This window comes from Hypanus sabinus, chromosome 8, assembly GCF_030144855.1.
Source record: "Hypanus sabinus isolate sHypSab1 chromosome 8, sHypSab1.hap1, whole genome shotgun sequence".
In the NCBI taxonomy this organism is placed as follows: domain Eukaryota; kingdom Metazoa; phylum Chordata; class Chondrichthyes; order Myliobatiformes; family Dasyatidae; genus Hypanus; species Hypanus sabinus.
Genome location: NC_082713.1, coordinates 15,152,353 through 15,168,619, shown reverse-complemented (window position 1 = coordinate 15,168,619; position 16,267 = coordinate 15,152,353). Strand labels below are relative to the sequence as shown.

The 16,267-nt window shown below is 39.1% G+C and overlaps 1 protein-coding gene across 1 annotated transcript in view; it reads right to left on the bottom strand.

The window, feature by feature from the left end:
• Positions 1-16,267, bottom strand: part of il1rapl2 (interleukin 1 receptor accessory protein-like 2) — a 658,932-nt gene that overhangs the window by 623,783 nt on the left and 18,882 nt on the right. Inside the window, exon 2 of the mRNA XM_059976475.1 lies at positions 9,236-9,515. Coding sequence (XP_059832458.1) covers positions 9,236-9,515 — 280 coding nt within the window. The remainder of the gene's footprint in view (positions 1-9,235; positions 9,516-16,267) is intronic.

The following is a 16,267-nucleotide window of genomic DNA, read 5'->3' as shown; positions in this document are numbered from 1 at the left end:
CAGGATTCCATACTAATTAATTTTCAGGTTGAGGCTGTGGTGAGGAAGGCAAATGCAATGTTAGCATTCATTTCAAGAGGACCAGAGTACAAAAACAAGGATGTAATTTTTATAAGGCACTGTTGAGGCCTCACTTGGAGTATTGTGAGCAATTTTTGGCCCTCTATCTTAGAAAAGATGTGCAGAATGTTCAAAGGAGGTTCACAAAAATGATTCCAGGATTGAATGGGTTGTTGTATGAAGTGTGTTTGATGATTGTGGGACTGTATTCACTATAATTCAGAAGAATGAGGGGTGAGCACGTTGAAACCTATCGAATGGTGAAAGGCCTTGACAGAGTGGATGTTGAGAGGATGTCTCCTATGGTGGGAGAGCCTAAGACCAGAGGACACAGCCTCAGAATAGCTGGGCATCATTTTAGATCAGAGATGAGGAGGAATTTCTTCAGCCAGAGGGTGGTGAATCTGTGGAATTTATTGCCACAGTTGGCTGTGGAGGACATTGCTTTATGTATATATGAGACAGAGGTTGATCAATTTTTGACTGGTCAGGGCATGAAGTGATATGGGGAGAAGCAGGAGATTGGGGCTGAGAGGAAAATTGGCTCAGCCATGATGAAATTGCAGAGTTGACTCAATGGGCCAAATGGCCTAATTCTGCTCCTACATCTTATTGTCTTATGGTTCTCTTTTACACTTGTGCACTGAAAATGACATTAAATAATCTTGAATCCGGAATTCTGATTGTTTTACTTATTTAAGATTTTGTGAAGAATTTTTAGCAAGGAAATATACCATTTGGCTCAGGTATTTAATTTTTTATGTTCAAAGTTCTGGCAGATTGCATCTTTAGGTAATCGTTACTTGAACATCACTGTTACTTTTGTAGTATTTATAGTTTTAAATTGAAACTGATGGGCTTCATGAATCTGGCACATGAAAGGTGTGGAACCCTTCAACAGAGTTGTGTCATCTTTTCATAGGTAACCTCCTGTGCACTGATTGCTGCATTTGATCTAGCTGGCCTAAGTCTTAAATTCATCCTTAAATTAATGTAATAAATAAGCAAATGAGTAGTGAATGCAGTTCCCATTTCACTGATTTCAATGTAACCAAGGTATCATAAAATGGAACATTATCAAACAATTAGTGCATCCAGCCAGGGATAAACTTCAACTCATGGGATACTTGTATACCTAGTGTGTGATAATGTTATCTGTGTTTGGTTAGTACAGCTCAGTCCCTCAACTTCTGCAAAATTCCTACTTTTTGACACAGATACTTTGCAATATTATAATTATTATTACTCCTGCCAGAAAAAAGTGTGTAGATTAGTTTAGAAGGCTAACAAAATTACTTATTCTACACTGAAAAAAGGCACTAAGAAATTACTATCTTGTTTGTTTATTTCAAAGTAAGCTAGCACAATTGTATTAATCACAGAGCAAAATAATAGATACAAGTCTTTGGTCCAACGAGTCCATGCCGACCACAGTGCACACTCAATTAGTCCCAATTTCCTATGTTTGACTCATGTCCTTCCAAGCCCTACCACTCCTTGTACCTATCCACATACTGTTTAAATAATGCTATTTAACAACTTAATATATAATGATTAACAGATCTCAATACTTTGAACATTCTGAAAGAAGTTGAAGACAGGACAACTTATTTGTTAAGAATGTGTAGTTAGAGATATTTCAGAATTTTGCATGCTGCCTCACATAATTATATTATAATGGCCCTTTGCTTCCTTATTTCAAACTACAGCTTCCCTAAATATGGTACAAGTTGACTGATCAAAGTTACTTCAGTACTAAAAAGTTCAAAGTAAATTTATTATCAAAGTATATATATTTCATCTTATGCAACCCTGACATGAACAAAGCCATCTAAGCATATTCAAACATACCTAAGTGTTCACATTAAGCAGTCAACAAAAAAGATCTTTCAACCAGCCTATCTCCTGCTCTAACCAGACTAAAACTGACCCAAGGCAAACCATGAATACGTAACCATACTCTTCATTTCTACCATGCCATGACCCACATGACAAATTAGCCATAGTAAACGTGCAACACCAAATACAACACAGACAGACAAAGAGATACTTGGCTCCTACAGTCACAGTGAGCCTGCCAATATAAAGTTCTCTTTCAATAACACAGAATATTTGAGACGCCAATGGCTTAAGAAGTTTGTTAAAAAGAGACTTAAACTCTTTACAACCACTGAGCATATCTACATGCAGCACTGTGACAGGAAAGCATCATCAAGGAATTCCATCATCCAGGCCATGATCTCTTCTTGGTTGTGCTATCAGTAATGAGGTTCAGGAGCCACTGGTCCCACACCAGCAGGTTCAGGAAGAGTTATTATCTCTCAGCTACCAGGCTCTTGAACCAGAGGGGATAATTTTACTCAATTTCACTTACCCCAACACTGAAACTTTTTCACAAACTATGGACTTAATTTCAAGGGCTCTTCATCTCTTGTTCTTGATATTTATTGCTTATTTATTTATTATTATTATTCTTTTTCTTTTTTATACAGTACTATGTAAAAATTGTAAGTTTATATATATATATATATATATATATATATATAAGATGTAGATATTATGCATAGGGTGCCTATACAGTACTCTATTTGTCTTTTTTTTCCAATATTTTTATTGATTTCTTACAAAAAAGAATACAGCGTACAGGAGGATGTATATCATATATCAATTACAATATATGCAAATCACACTTATAGTTTAATTACCCCATATTCATGTAAATTAAATTGAATTATAATATTGAAAAGTAATAATTTTATTATTATACAAATAAAATCTAAACCCACTACCAAGAAAATTTGTTTAGTAAAGAAAGAAAAAGGAAAAAAAATCCTTATCATATGGTAAGACATATTATTAGCCAACATCTGTACTTGATATCAAATCAAAGATTTTGAAAGTAATTCCGAAAAGGTCCCCACAATGCTAAAAAGTCTCGCCTTGATTCAGAAATTGAACAACGAATCTTCTCTAAATTTAAGCATGACATAACATCACTTAGCCATTGAGCATGAGGAGGCGGAGCAACACCCTTCCACCTAAGCAACAACGCCCTCCTAGCTATAAGAGAAATAAAAGCCAAAATGTGCAAATCAGGTGTCTCCAAAATATTATGTTTTCCTCCAACAATACCGAATAAGGCAGTCAAAGGGTTTGGTTTAAAATTTACTTTAAAAAGCACAGAAAAAGTTTGAAATACTTCTTTCCAGTATTTTTCAAGACTCAGACATGTCCAGAACTCATAAATTAATGAAGCCTCTCCATTGTTACATTTGTCACAACAGGGAGATATATCTGAATAAAAATGAGACAGCTTTAGTCATGTGGGCACTGTGGACCACTTTAAATTGTAGGAGGGGGTGATGGCGCATAACGATGAGGTATTAACCAATTTAAAAATTTCATTCCAAATTTCCTCAGAAATTTAAGTCTGCAAATCTTGTTCCCAGAGATTTTTAATTTTGTTTAAAGGAATGTTTGTCATTTCCAACAACATACCTTAAATATTAGATATAGATCCATTGTGAAAAGGTTTCAAATTAAAAATCACATCTAATAAATTCTTATCAGGACTTTTAGGAAATGTAGGTACTTGAGATTGCAAAATGTCTCTAATTTGTAAATATCAAAAAAAGTGGATTTTTGGTAAGCTATATTTAGTTGACAACTGCTCAAACGAAAAGAGACTTCCTCCAACAAATAAATCCTGGAAGCTTTTAATACCCAGTCTATCCCAATCTTTAAAAATTACATCAGTCATAGAAGGTGACCCTATTTGTCAACGTGGAGTGGAGAGTGAGTTTCTAAACCTGGTGGGAGCAAAAGATGTTGGGAATTGTGAGAGTGTTCACCATGGGCGTGGTTTGGGACAGGTGACAGAGAAGGAATGCCAGGGATGGGGGAGGGGTGGGTGGGGAATGGTGTGGGTGCAGGCATACCCAGCCTTTAGTTACCAGGCAAGGTCATTTGACTCCAAACAGTTGGTTTATTGATCATTACAAAATGTCTCTCTGGTGCTTCCCACTCCCTTCCCTCTCCCTCTCCCTTTCCCTTTTCCCAACCATGATTCCCCTTCCCACTCTCAGTCCACAATAGAGACCAATATCAAAATCCAGGTTTATTATCATTCACATTTCTCATGAAATTTGTTGGTTTTTTTTTGTGTGGCGGCAGTACAGTGCAATATATAGATATATGATTAAGACTTTAAATGGTACTATATGCAAGTACAACACCCTACAAAGGATTACATTTTACATTCAGCGATACGCACAAAACACTGGAGAAATACAGCAAATCAGGGAGAAGATTAAAAAAAAGTCTGGAACCATATGCCACCAGTCTCAAGTAACCTTTTAATCCTAATGTGATAAAACTCTTCAATTGCCCTCTAGTATGATATGATAGACTCCTGGCCTCACAATCTACTTTGTTACGATCTTACAGTTTATCATTTACCCGCACGGTACTCTTTCAATAGCTTTTACACTTTATTCTGTATCATTATTGTTTTACCTTATTCCAGCTCAATGCTCTGTGTAATGATTTAATCTGTATGGACAGTATACAAGACAAGCTTTTTTCACTGTATTGTGGTAAATGTGACAATAATAAACCAATTCCAATACCATTAGTACAGCACGTTCAGGGTTTTGAACTAGCAGGAGTTTCACTGTATATTGAAGATTTACTACACTATTTAGTGTTGTTCATATTATTATTCCAATACACTTTAAATTCACTTTTTTAGGTGTTACACAATAGAATAATAAATGACCCTATGAAATTGTTAAGTTTCAAGGGAGTGTAAGGATAGAAGCAGATAAGCTTAAGAGGAGTGCGGGGACAGGGGTTGCTGGTGAGCAGAAGAGGAGAGTGGAAATTAGGGTCCAGTGAGTCAGAGGAGAAATGGGACCCCAGTGAATCAGTAAGGAATAAGTCAACTTATCAAGGATGTCCATCATCCAGGCCATGCTCCTTCTCACTGCTGCCATTGGGAAGGAGGTACAGGAGCCTTAGTTCCAACACTGCCACCTTTAGACTTTTAATCCAACGTGGATAACATCACTCACCTCAACTCTGAACTAATTCCAAAGCCTATAGATTTACTTCTACAAATCATGTTCTCAGTATAATTTATTATTATTATTGTTTCTCAGCTCAAGCTAATAAAACCCGAGGCATTGGCATAGCCAACCACAATTATTTCTCAATTGCTAGTAACTTTCAGAGTATTCTAGAGATACTTACTATTGTGGCTTTCTGAATATTTGTATATATATATATTTATATATTGCTGCGTAGGCCTGGCCTTCATGTCTGCCACAGTTCTTATGCCCAGCGGAGCCGTTCTCACTGACAGGAGAAGGGGCAAAGGCGGACCACTGGCGCCTTAAAACCAGTTGCTCAGGGCAGATGGGGCTCATTAACCACAGATGGTAGCTCATCAAGGAGAGGGAAAACTCCAATTTCAAACTTCTGCTGCCTTGCGTCTATACCCGCTCAGGGGAAAGGTTTTGGGAGTAAACCCCGAGGAAAAATCCGGAGTTGGAGTCCCGATGGCGGCTGACTGCTGTACCCAGCACCGGCACTTTCGTCGTTCCTTTGGACCTGTCATCAGCATGGAGCGAGGGGTCCCACTGCATGGGCAACAGATGGATCTCCATATCAACTGTGCCCTAGAGTACCACAGGCACAGTACCCATGGTTGACTACAACCGACGGAGGCCACACACACAAACACACACACACACACACACACACACACACACACACACACACACACACAATTGTTTAATGTCATTGTGTAGTGACTTTGAGATGATATTATTGGGATAATGTATACCCTTTTCATGTTCCAAAGTCTTTCAATTTCCTCTCTTAATTCAGCATATTTCTGGTGGGTTTTTTTCACTTATTGATTATTATTTAGAATGGCTATAACTATTAAGTAAGTTGTTCTTGCTTCTTTATCCTGTATTATTATATCTGGGTGGTTATTATGAATTGCCCTATCTATAATAACAGATTAGTCATATTATCATTTGTGGATTTCTGACTCTAAAACTGGATCAGGCTTGTATTTATAGTCAAGCATGTTTTTTTGTATAAGTTTGTACTTTAAAGCATGATTTTGGTGAGCAATGTGTGCTGCTTGATTGTGCCTGTGTAAGTAATCAGATTGAGTTAAACTGCTGCAGGATCCTGTAATGTGTAGGATTGGTTGTTTTCTCTTGGCATTTGTACATTTATCATCTTGAGCTTTTTGGTCTATTATCTATTTTTGATAATTTTTTGTGTTAACTACCTGGTCCTGTATTGCCAGAAGGAGACCTTCTGTTTCTGGGAAGAGATCTCCAACACTGAGCTAGACAGTCAATGTTTCCTCATCAACATCTAGTTTTCTCAGATCAAGGGGATATCTTCCATGGAGGATCATGCTCTTCAATTGGTTAACTTTTTCTTCAAAAACAATAATTTCCTTTGGTTACTTTTTCTCCTGTTGTGATTTTTTTCCATTTTTCTGGGTTGTGCTTTCATTTAAGTTTATGGTGTGTACTTTCTATCAGAATTGCATTGTGCTTACATGGACTGCTAAATCCTGTTTTCATTGATGAAAGTACATCCTTAGAAATTCATCTGACTGTTGTGTACATTTTTAATGTCTGTTGTTTGTCTTCCCCCGTCTGTTCTTGGTAGAGATAATTTAAGTGCATTTGAGTGTGCATTATGTTTTCTGAAAACTGTCATTTCAATTCTTATTTTTCTTTCTAAAGTTTCCAGATTGGTTTCAGACCAAGATGTTATGTCAAAAGAATACGTTAATATGGATATGAAGAGTTTTTTTGCCTTTGTTATATTTTTACTATTGAGTTCTGTTTGGCATATTTCCTTAAACCTTGAAGTAAATTCTGTCATAAGTGTTTCCCTTATCACACTCTTAATCTATTTTGTTTGTTGATATCCCAGATACTCATCTAATTCATAATCATCCATCAGTTGTATTGTATCGTGCTGCTCTGTTTTGTATTCTGTTAGTTCTACTGCACCTCTATGTTTAATATTCTGCACTTACTCAGACCAAAGTTCATGTTTATAGCTTTCAAAAATAGTTCTACTATTTGAATTAATTGTTTTAGCTTTACTGATGAAGAGCATATAATTTCAAATCATTTGAAGGTGATAGAAAGTGTGTAAAGGTATAATTCATTTCATTATTTCTGATTTGATACCCAATTTGCATCTACTTCAGTTCATTAGAGAGCAGGTTTAAAGATGGACAGAACCATAGCTGAATTAGAGAGTCGCCTTGGAAAATGCCTGTTTAGTTTGATAATGGTGGTTGTTCTTTTTTGGTTATTAATAGGTAGGATGATTATAGTCCACCAATGCTTCATCCATCAGATGTTGTACGAATTTCACAAGTATTGAGTATACTTTATACATATTAAGAGCTTCTAATAACCCTAAGTGTGGTAGTCAATATAGCAACACGAAAGATTTCTGCTTTTCTGCCGGTCTTGATTTAGAACTATGGAATCTATTATTGGCTGTTTGGTACATTCTTTCATACCCTTACAGATTTTTTCTGCTCTTCTGTAAGCACATTATGGTTATCTAAGTGAGTGGTGATGAGTTATGAGATGCATGATGCTACAATTTTATATATAGTTTGTAAATACGTAATAGGATGATCTTTTGATGGATCATTTGTGATTTCCCTTAATGTACTTTGATAATAGATTTACTTTGAGTTTTGAAATTTGAACTAGGATGCCTGTGTGTCAGAAAGGAACTGTGTCCCCAGTGAAGCAGTGTGCAATAAGGTAATTGGAAACCCACAGAGTCTGAAGGGAACCCCAGTGAATCAAAAAGTAACAAATAAACTGGTGAGTAAGACTGGGAACCCAGTGAGGCAGAGGGAACAAAGAAACTGAGAGGTCAGTGAGTCAGAGGAAAATCAGAAAGCATCACCTGGTGAGCCAGTATTAAATCAGTGGGATTTCCAAATAGTTTCCTCTCTGTAGTTTAATAAAATCAATTCTACACATTTTTACAAGGAACCAGTTCTTTAGTTTCATGTCAAGTTACTGCATGTCCTTTCGAGTAGTCCTTCCACTGAAGAACTGGCTTTCAGACACCAACTGTGACATGCCCACTTCTCATTTCGACAATTGGGGAGGAGGTGCATGGCCCTGAAAACCCATACTCTACAATTCAGGAACAGCTTCTTTGCCACCATCAGCTTTCCAATCAGTCCATGAATCTACGTATGAACATTACCTTACTATGTCATTTATGGCACTTTATGTTTCAGTTTGTAATTCATAATCATTGTATGCATTTGCACTGTCCTGCTGCCACAATATTTTATGTCATATACTCTTAGTGGCCACTATATTAGGTACACCTGCACTCCTGCTCATTGATGCAGATATTTACACAGCAAATCATGTGGCAGCACCTCAATGCATAAAAGCTTACAGATAAAGTCAAAAGCTACAGTTTGCTTTTAAGAGCAAACATCAGACTAGGAATGAAATGTGATCTAAGTGACTTTGACCATGGAAAGATTGTTGGTGCCAGACTGGGTAGTTTGAGTATGTCAGAGGCTGCCAATCTCCTGGGCTTTTCATACACAACAGTCTCTAACAGCTTACAGAGAACAGTGTGAAAAACAAAAACATTCAGTGAGTGGCAGCTCTGTAGGTGAAAATGCCTTGTTAATGAGAGAAATCAGAAGAGAATGGCCAGACTGGTTCAAACTGACACGAAGGTGACAGTAACTCAAATAACTTTGCTTAACGACAGTGGTGTGCAGAAAAGCTACTCTGAATGCAGAACATGTTGATCTTCGAAATGGATGAACTACAGCAATAGAAGACTACGAACATACACTTCGTAACCAGATTATTAGATGCAGAAGATACCCAATAAAGTGGCCACTGAGTGTATAATAATTGTATGTTTTTGTATTGTAGTGCTGCCACAAACTAAACAAAACCATTTCATATGACTCAGCTAATAATTCTGATTCTGATTCTGAAAGTCTACTCTTTACTTGTAGGGACATCTTCAAAGAAAATCACTGGATAGTCAATGAAAGATTCGTAATATCTTCAACAAAGTATTTGTATTTATAGGCTACAAGCATGTTTCACCAAAGTTTTCTTACCTTAATACACATGTGTAAAATCCGTTGTCCTGCAATTCCACTGAATGGAACCAAATTGAATCTTCCTCTTTGCTCATTCTACGCCCAGAAAATATAATAGGTTCTTCCGAATCTCCTTGCCCATTATTTTTGTACCACATGAGGCTGAGTCCAGAATTCTGTGCCATGCTGTAGTTAGTCCTGATGTATCCATAGAACAGTGCACATTTCACACGCACAGGCTCACCTGCCAACACCATGTATTTTTTGAGATCCACAGACCAATCGATGCAAACGTCAACTGTCATGAAAGCATAAAGATTAAAAATAATGTGTTAGTCAATTGTTTTTTTTATGACTGCCTGTGCCACAGGCTACTCAAACAGAAGATATTTCTTCTTATAAAATGTAGAATTTGATCAAACTGCCTTTTCTCACTTTGTGGAATGTAGATAACTTAAAAAAGAATTGCACTGGGAGTATTGTGTACAGATTGATCATCCTGTTATCAGAAGGATATTATTCAACTGGAAAGAGTTCAGAGAAGATTTACAAGGATACTACCAAAACTCAAGGGGCTGAGTTTCAGACAGAGATGGTGGGTAAATTATTTCTCGAAGTGTAGGAGATTGAGGAATGAACTTATTGAGGTGTATAAAAACACAAAAAAGCATTGATAGCATTTTCCTCAGGGTAATGGAACAGAAAACTAGAGGACATGGTCCTAAGATGACAGGGAAAAAATTTTAAAAGGTATCTGAGGGGCAACTTCTTCAAGCAGAGAGTGTTGTGAATATGGAATGAGCTGCCAGCAGAAGCAGTTGAGGCACGTACAAGAACAACATTCAGAAGACATTTGGGTGTATACATGGATAGGAGAGTTTTAGAGGGATATGGTTCAAAATAGGGGCATAAGGGCAAATAGGACAGGCTGAAGTGGGCATAATGGTCAGTAGGGACAAGTTGGAACAAAGGGCCTGCTTCCCTGCTGTATTACTCTGAAACTTTGAAGAATCACTTGCATTTATATATTGCCTTCTGCATTCTTTTCTAGAAATGTTCAAGAAATTTACAACCAATGAAGTAACCCTACATTCATAGAGTCACAGAGCACTACTGCACAGAAACAGGCCTCTTGGCCCATCTAGTCCATACTGGACTGTTATTTTGCTATTCCATTGTCCCACACCTGGACATCAGTAACAAGATCCTTTTTTTTAAATTCTGACTGATGCTCAGGGCTCTTTTATTTTTTAAGAGTGGAAGTAAAATTCCTCTTTGGAAAATTGCATGTCATATAGTGCAAAACTCCTGCATAATGGAATGTCAACCTCGAGATGTGTTCTAGAGTTTCTGTGGAGAGTCTTGAACCCAGAGCTGTGAGCATGGCCCACTGCAGAGGCATGGCAGTTTAGTAGTTACTGGCTAGTGTAACACTACGCAGTGCCAGAGATCATGATTGAGGTTCAATACCCGCCACTCCATGTAAGAAGTTTGTGCATTCACCCTGTAACCACAAACGTTTCCTCCAAGTACCTCTAGTTTCTTTCCACATTCCAAAGACACTTGGGTTAGAGTCAGTAAATTGTGGGCATCCTATGTTGGCAGAAGTATGGTGACACTTGCACACTGCCCCAGTACTCTATATGCTTGAATTGTGTTGGTCGTTGCATTTCACTGTATCTTTCAAAGTTTTGATGTACATGTAACAAATAAAATGAATTGTCTAATCTTCTTGACTTATTGGCTCCAGCACCAGCAAACGGAGACACAAAACATCCCAGATATTGGAAATCTTGAGCAACATTGGGTTTCTTCCAGGAGCTCTGGTGTCATCCCCCAGTTCAGAGATGCACTGGTTATAAGGTTAATTGGTCATTGTAACTTATCTCGTGATTAGGCTAGGGTTAAATCGGGGATTGCTGTGAGGTGCAACTTGAATGGCCGGAAGGGCCAATTCTAGGTTTATCTCAATAAATACTTTTCTCTGGGGAGGGAAATGGACTGTCGTTGCCTCAGTCCATTTCTCTCCATATCCACCCTGCCTGATCCATTGAGTTCCTCCTGTGCTTTTGTGTGTTGCTCCAGATTTCCAGCAACTGGATTCTCTTGCATCTCCATCACACAGCGAATCCATGCAGAGAAATATGCTGAAGCATTGACTGTCCATTTCATTCCCTAGATACTGTCTAACACGCTGAGCTCTCGCAGCACCTTGGTTTGTTGCTGCAGGTTCACAGCATGGAAGGCAAAGGAGCCAAAGGCAAAGTGGAAGTCTCATGCAGCAAAATGTGATAACTTTGAGGAAATACTTGGTGAGGCAGTGGAACTAGATTGGACAGTAACTTTCCAAACAGCAAAAGGGGACCAACTGCACAGCCAGAGGGTTGGGGGGGGGGGGGGAAGGGGAGATTGGATAAAATACCACAAAATAAGCTTGATAGCCTCCAGCATACAATGGAGGAATTTGAGGAAATTCACACTTGGCCTTAATGAGGAATCAACAGGGAATGGGTAAACATTTTCAGGTTTCTGAGTGTCAACATCTCTGAAAACATACTCTGGGCCCAACATACTGATGCAATTACTATGAAGGCACAACAACAGCTATATTTCACCAGGAGTTTTAGGAGATTTGGTATGTCACTAAAGGCTCTTGCAAAGATGTACTGTGGAGGGTGTTCTCACTGGTTGCATCACTGTCTAGTATGACAAGACCACTTCACAGGATCGGAAAAAAGCTGCAGAAGGTAGTAAACTCACCCAGGTCTGTCACAGGCACTGGCCTCCCTGGAATTGAGGACATCTTAAAAATGCAGTGCCTCGGAAAGGTTGCATTCATCATGAAGGATTCCCACCACCAAGGACAGCATTCTTTCTCATCACTACCATCAGAAAAGGAGTCTGAGTCTGGAGATACACACTCAGTCTTCCCTCCACCATCAGATTTCTGAACAGTTAATGAATCTACAGGGGGGTGTGTGTGTGTGTGTGTGTGTGTGTGTGTGTGTGTGTGTGTGTGTGTGTGTGTGTGTGTGTGTGTGTGTGTGTGTGTGTGTGACTGTGTGTGTGTGTGTGTGTGTGTGTGTGTGTGTGTGTGTGTGCGCGTGCGCAATGCCTGCGGTAAGATTTCTACTGCTATGCTGTGAGGTATTTTTAATTTAGCAGTTTTCTGTAAAAGCAGTGTGTCTTGCTAGTAAGAATGTTTGGGATTCAGGTAAGGATAAGGAGCCATGTTGTCCAAGTTAGGAATGTGGTGTCAGCCAATCCAGATGATCTTGGTAGGTGTTGTAGCTTTCTGACCAGGTGAACACTGGAGTATGCTGGGTGACAGCAGATTCCTGCAGAACAGCAGTCTTGCTTGGGGTCTTTTTGGTGGGACTGCGGTGGACTGTGGAGCAGGGCACAAGGGAAGATACCACAGGAAGGAGAATCCCCATTTTAAGAAGTGCTTTGTGCAGATGAATGGCTCCAAGGAGGAAGGGCCAATACTTCTGAGAGTGTCAGTTCATTCAAGACGGTGGTCTTTGAGGAAATTTCAGGTTGTGATGTGGTGAAAGCATGCAGATGGTGGATTCCGCACATGAGCAAAGCGATACACCTCTGACTACTCCAGAAATGAGCTCTAACGTTTATGTGCACATTGCACTGGTTTAACTGTATGGACCCTTTTAGTTTTCTCTTTTTTTTTCTACAACTGTAAATTTAGTAAACATGTATATATCTTTTAATTTTATGCTGGTGTACGATCTGTTAATTTTCTGGCATGCAGCAGTATTTACAGAGCATTTGCTACAATATGATTGTAATATATAGTATTTTTATATATTGCACTGTACTGCTGCCACAAAGCAACAATTTCATGACATCTGCCAGTGATAATAAACCTGATTCTGATTTAATTAGTTAACAATTTAGAGAGCACTCTGTGAAAGGCTGACAAAATAACTCAACAAATATTGTACAAACCAGATGTGTTCCTCTCACAACCACTTTATCAATAAAGAAGATCTTTGCCCTGCAGCAAGTAAAATGAATTTATCGACAAACATTTTATTTAACTGAGCCCTATTCACCATTAGATTATTTCCTCCCCACACTGCATGTGTCTGAGAAGGCAGAGCAGGGGCCAGATGGTGGCTGTCCAGATGTGCAGGAAGAATCTGCACTCTGTCGAGCACATCATAGGGTCTGTCAAGGAAAATGAATATCAGGGCTTTATAGGGAGGAGCAGACAAGATTCACAGGATTGCAAAATCCTCATTTGTTGCACTAACATCTTTCCATTATTTATTGAGTCTGGGTTTCTACTTCTTACAGTAGCATGTACCTGTAATGAGTTCTTCAGGCCTGTGCATTGGGCTGCAAGTTTGTTAGAGCACCTGAAATGGTTAATTGTTGTTTAATGACAATCATTAATCGTTTAGAGTTCCCTGTGTTTGCCTTGAGAGACTCTTTGTAATACAGTCTCCTGGAGCTTTCTGCTTCAGCTTGTTACTCTGATAGGCTCAGGGATTCTGTGTTACTTGTATTATTTAAGCAGATGCCCGATTAGCGCTAATTGCGATGTCCTAGATTTGACAATACTGCTTGCGGTATTGCTCGGCCTAACCATCAATATTCTTTTGGAATTATTATGAATAAACTCTCATCGCTGTTTCTACATCAGAGTCTGTCCTTCCTCTGCACTTGGGGTTCTGATTTTGCCAGTACACTTTGTGACTCCGCGGAGATTTAGGAGTCAAGAGTGCTGTTCGAGTTTGGAAGGGATATAGAAGAGTTACTAATGAGGGAACGTTTTCAGTGGCAAGGCACATCTAACATGAGCACAAGGTTATTGGCAGAAGCGACGGGGTAAGTTGAAAGATTTTATTATGTTAACATAGCAGACAGATCGAGAAAGGTCAGCATCAAGGACATCTTCAAAAGGCAATGCCTCAAAATGGCGACATCCATCATTAAGGATCCCCATCACTCAGGACATGCCCTCTTCGTATTGCTGCCTACAAGGGGAAGTAAGGAGTCTGTCGACTCCCATCCAACATTTTAGAGACTGCTTCGTCCTCTCCACCATCAGATTTCTGAACAGACAATGAACTCAAGAACACTGCCTTACTATTTTGCTCTCTTTCTGCACTACTTATTTTTTACATATCTTCCTCCTTGCAACTAATAGTAATTTTTATGTATTGCACTAACTATTGTGGCAAAATAACACATTTAACAAAATGCTAGTGGTAACAACACTGATTCAGATTCTGTATTTTTAAAATTAAACAAATGAACCTCATATTTATACTGTGTGCCTCATACAATAAAACTAATGGTAACATAAATTAATTTAAACAAAAACTTGTCGACTTGTCCTAGTGTTTGGATTTGCATGGAGAAATCCAGTTCTTGAATCCACTTAACTTATTCATACAGTTCTATTTCCTCAACTCAATCAAAGTTTTATGTATCACCTTTCATTTCCATGTGTCATCCCCTTGCATCCCCTTGAAGATTTCTTTCATTTGTAATGAGCTGTGTTGCGTGACATGGACGATCATGGCCTTTCATGATTATTCTCGGCAAATGTTTCCACAGAAGTGAGTTGCCATTGCCTTCTGGGCAGTGTCTTTACAAGACAGGTGACCTCAACCATTATCAATAATCTTCAGAGATTGTCTGCCTGGCATCAGTAGTCACATAACCAGAACTTGTGATATGCACCATCTGTTCATTTGACCAACCACCACCTGCTCCCTTGGTTTCACATGACCTTGATCAGGGGGCTAAGCAGGTGCTATGACTTGCCCAAGAGTGACCTGCAAGCTAGCGGAGGGAAGGAGCGCCTTACACCTCCTTTGAAAGAGACATATATCCATCCCACCACCTGATCTTGAAGACTACAAAATCCTTTATGTTAGTTGACTTGTATTTTTGAGTTCTGTGTCACCTGTCAACTTAATATGCTCCAAACAGAAGTTAGGTCAAGATGAGGAAAGGGACAGTACAGATTCCTCGGGAACCCCACTGTTCACCTTTATCTTGAAATGAGATGAAGGATAGAAACCAGGAAGAACTGACCTGCCTGTATCCACTTTCCAAGAGGTAATGTTGCAGCTATATAGGACCCTGGTCACCGAGAGGTAATGCTGCAGCTATATAGGACCCTGGTCGGTCTCCACTTGGAGTACTGTGCTCAATTCTGGTCACCTCACTGCAGGATGGACGTGGAAACCATAGAAAGGGAGCAGAGGAGATTTACAAGGACGTTGCTTGGATTGGGGAGCATGCCTTATGAGAATAGGTTGAGTGAATTCGGCCTTTTCTCCTTGGAGCGACGGAGGATGGGAGGAGGCCTGATAGAGGTGTACAAGATAATGAGAGGCATTGATCATGTGGATAGTCAGAGGCTTTTTCCCAGGGCTGGAATGGCTAGCATGAGAGGACATATTTTTAAGGTGCTTGGAAGTAGGTACAGAGGAGATGTCAAGGGTAAGTTTTTTACACAGAGAGTGGTGAGTGCGCAGAATGGGCTGCTGGTGGTGTTGGTGGAGGTGGAAATGATAGGGTCTTTTAAAAGACTCCTGGATGGATACATGGAGCTTAGAAAAGTAGAGGGCTATGGGTAAGCCTAGGTAGTTCTAAGGTAAGGACATACATATAACAGTACAGCACAAGATTAGGCCCTTTAAACCACAGTTTCTATGTTGAGCATTAAACTAAAATAAACTCAGCTCCTGCATACAAATGGTCAGTATTCCTCCATTTCCCATCTATCTAAAATTCTTTTAGGTGTCACTATTGCATTTGCTTCTAGTACTGCTATGGCCATCCTTTCTAAGCACCTCTTTCTGTATTAAAAACTTGCTCTGCACAACCCTTAAACCAGGGGTTCCCAACCTGGGGTGCATGGTACCCTTGGTTAATGGCATTGGCCCATGGCATAAAAAAGGTTGTGAACCCCTGCTTTAAAACTTCCTCCCCACCTTAAAGCTATTTCTTCTTTTGAGAAACACTGGAAGAAGGATTTTGGCTGCCCACCTTGTCTCATAATTGTATCAT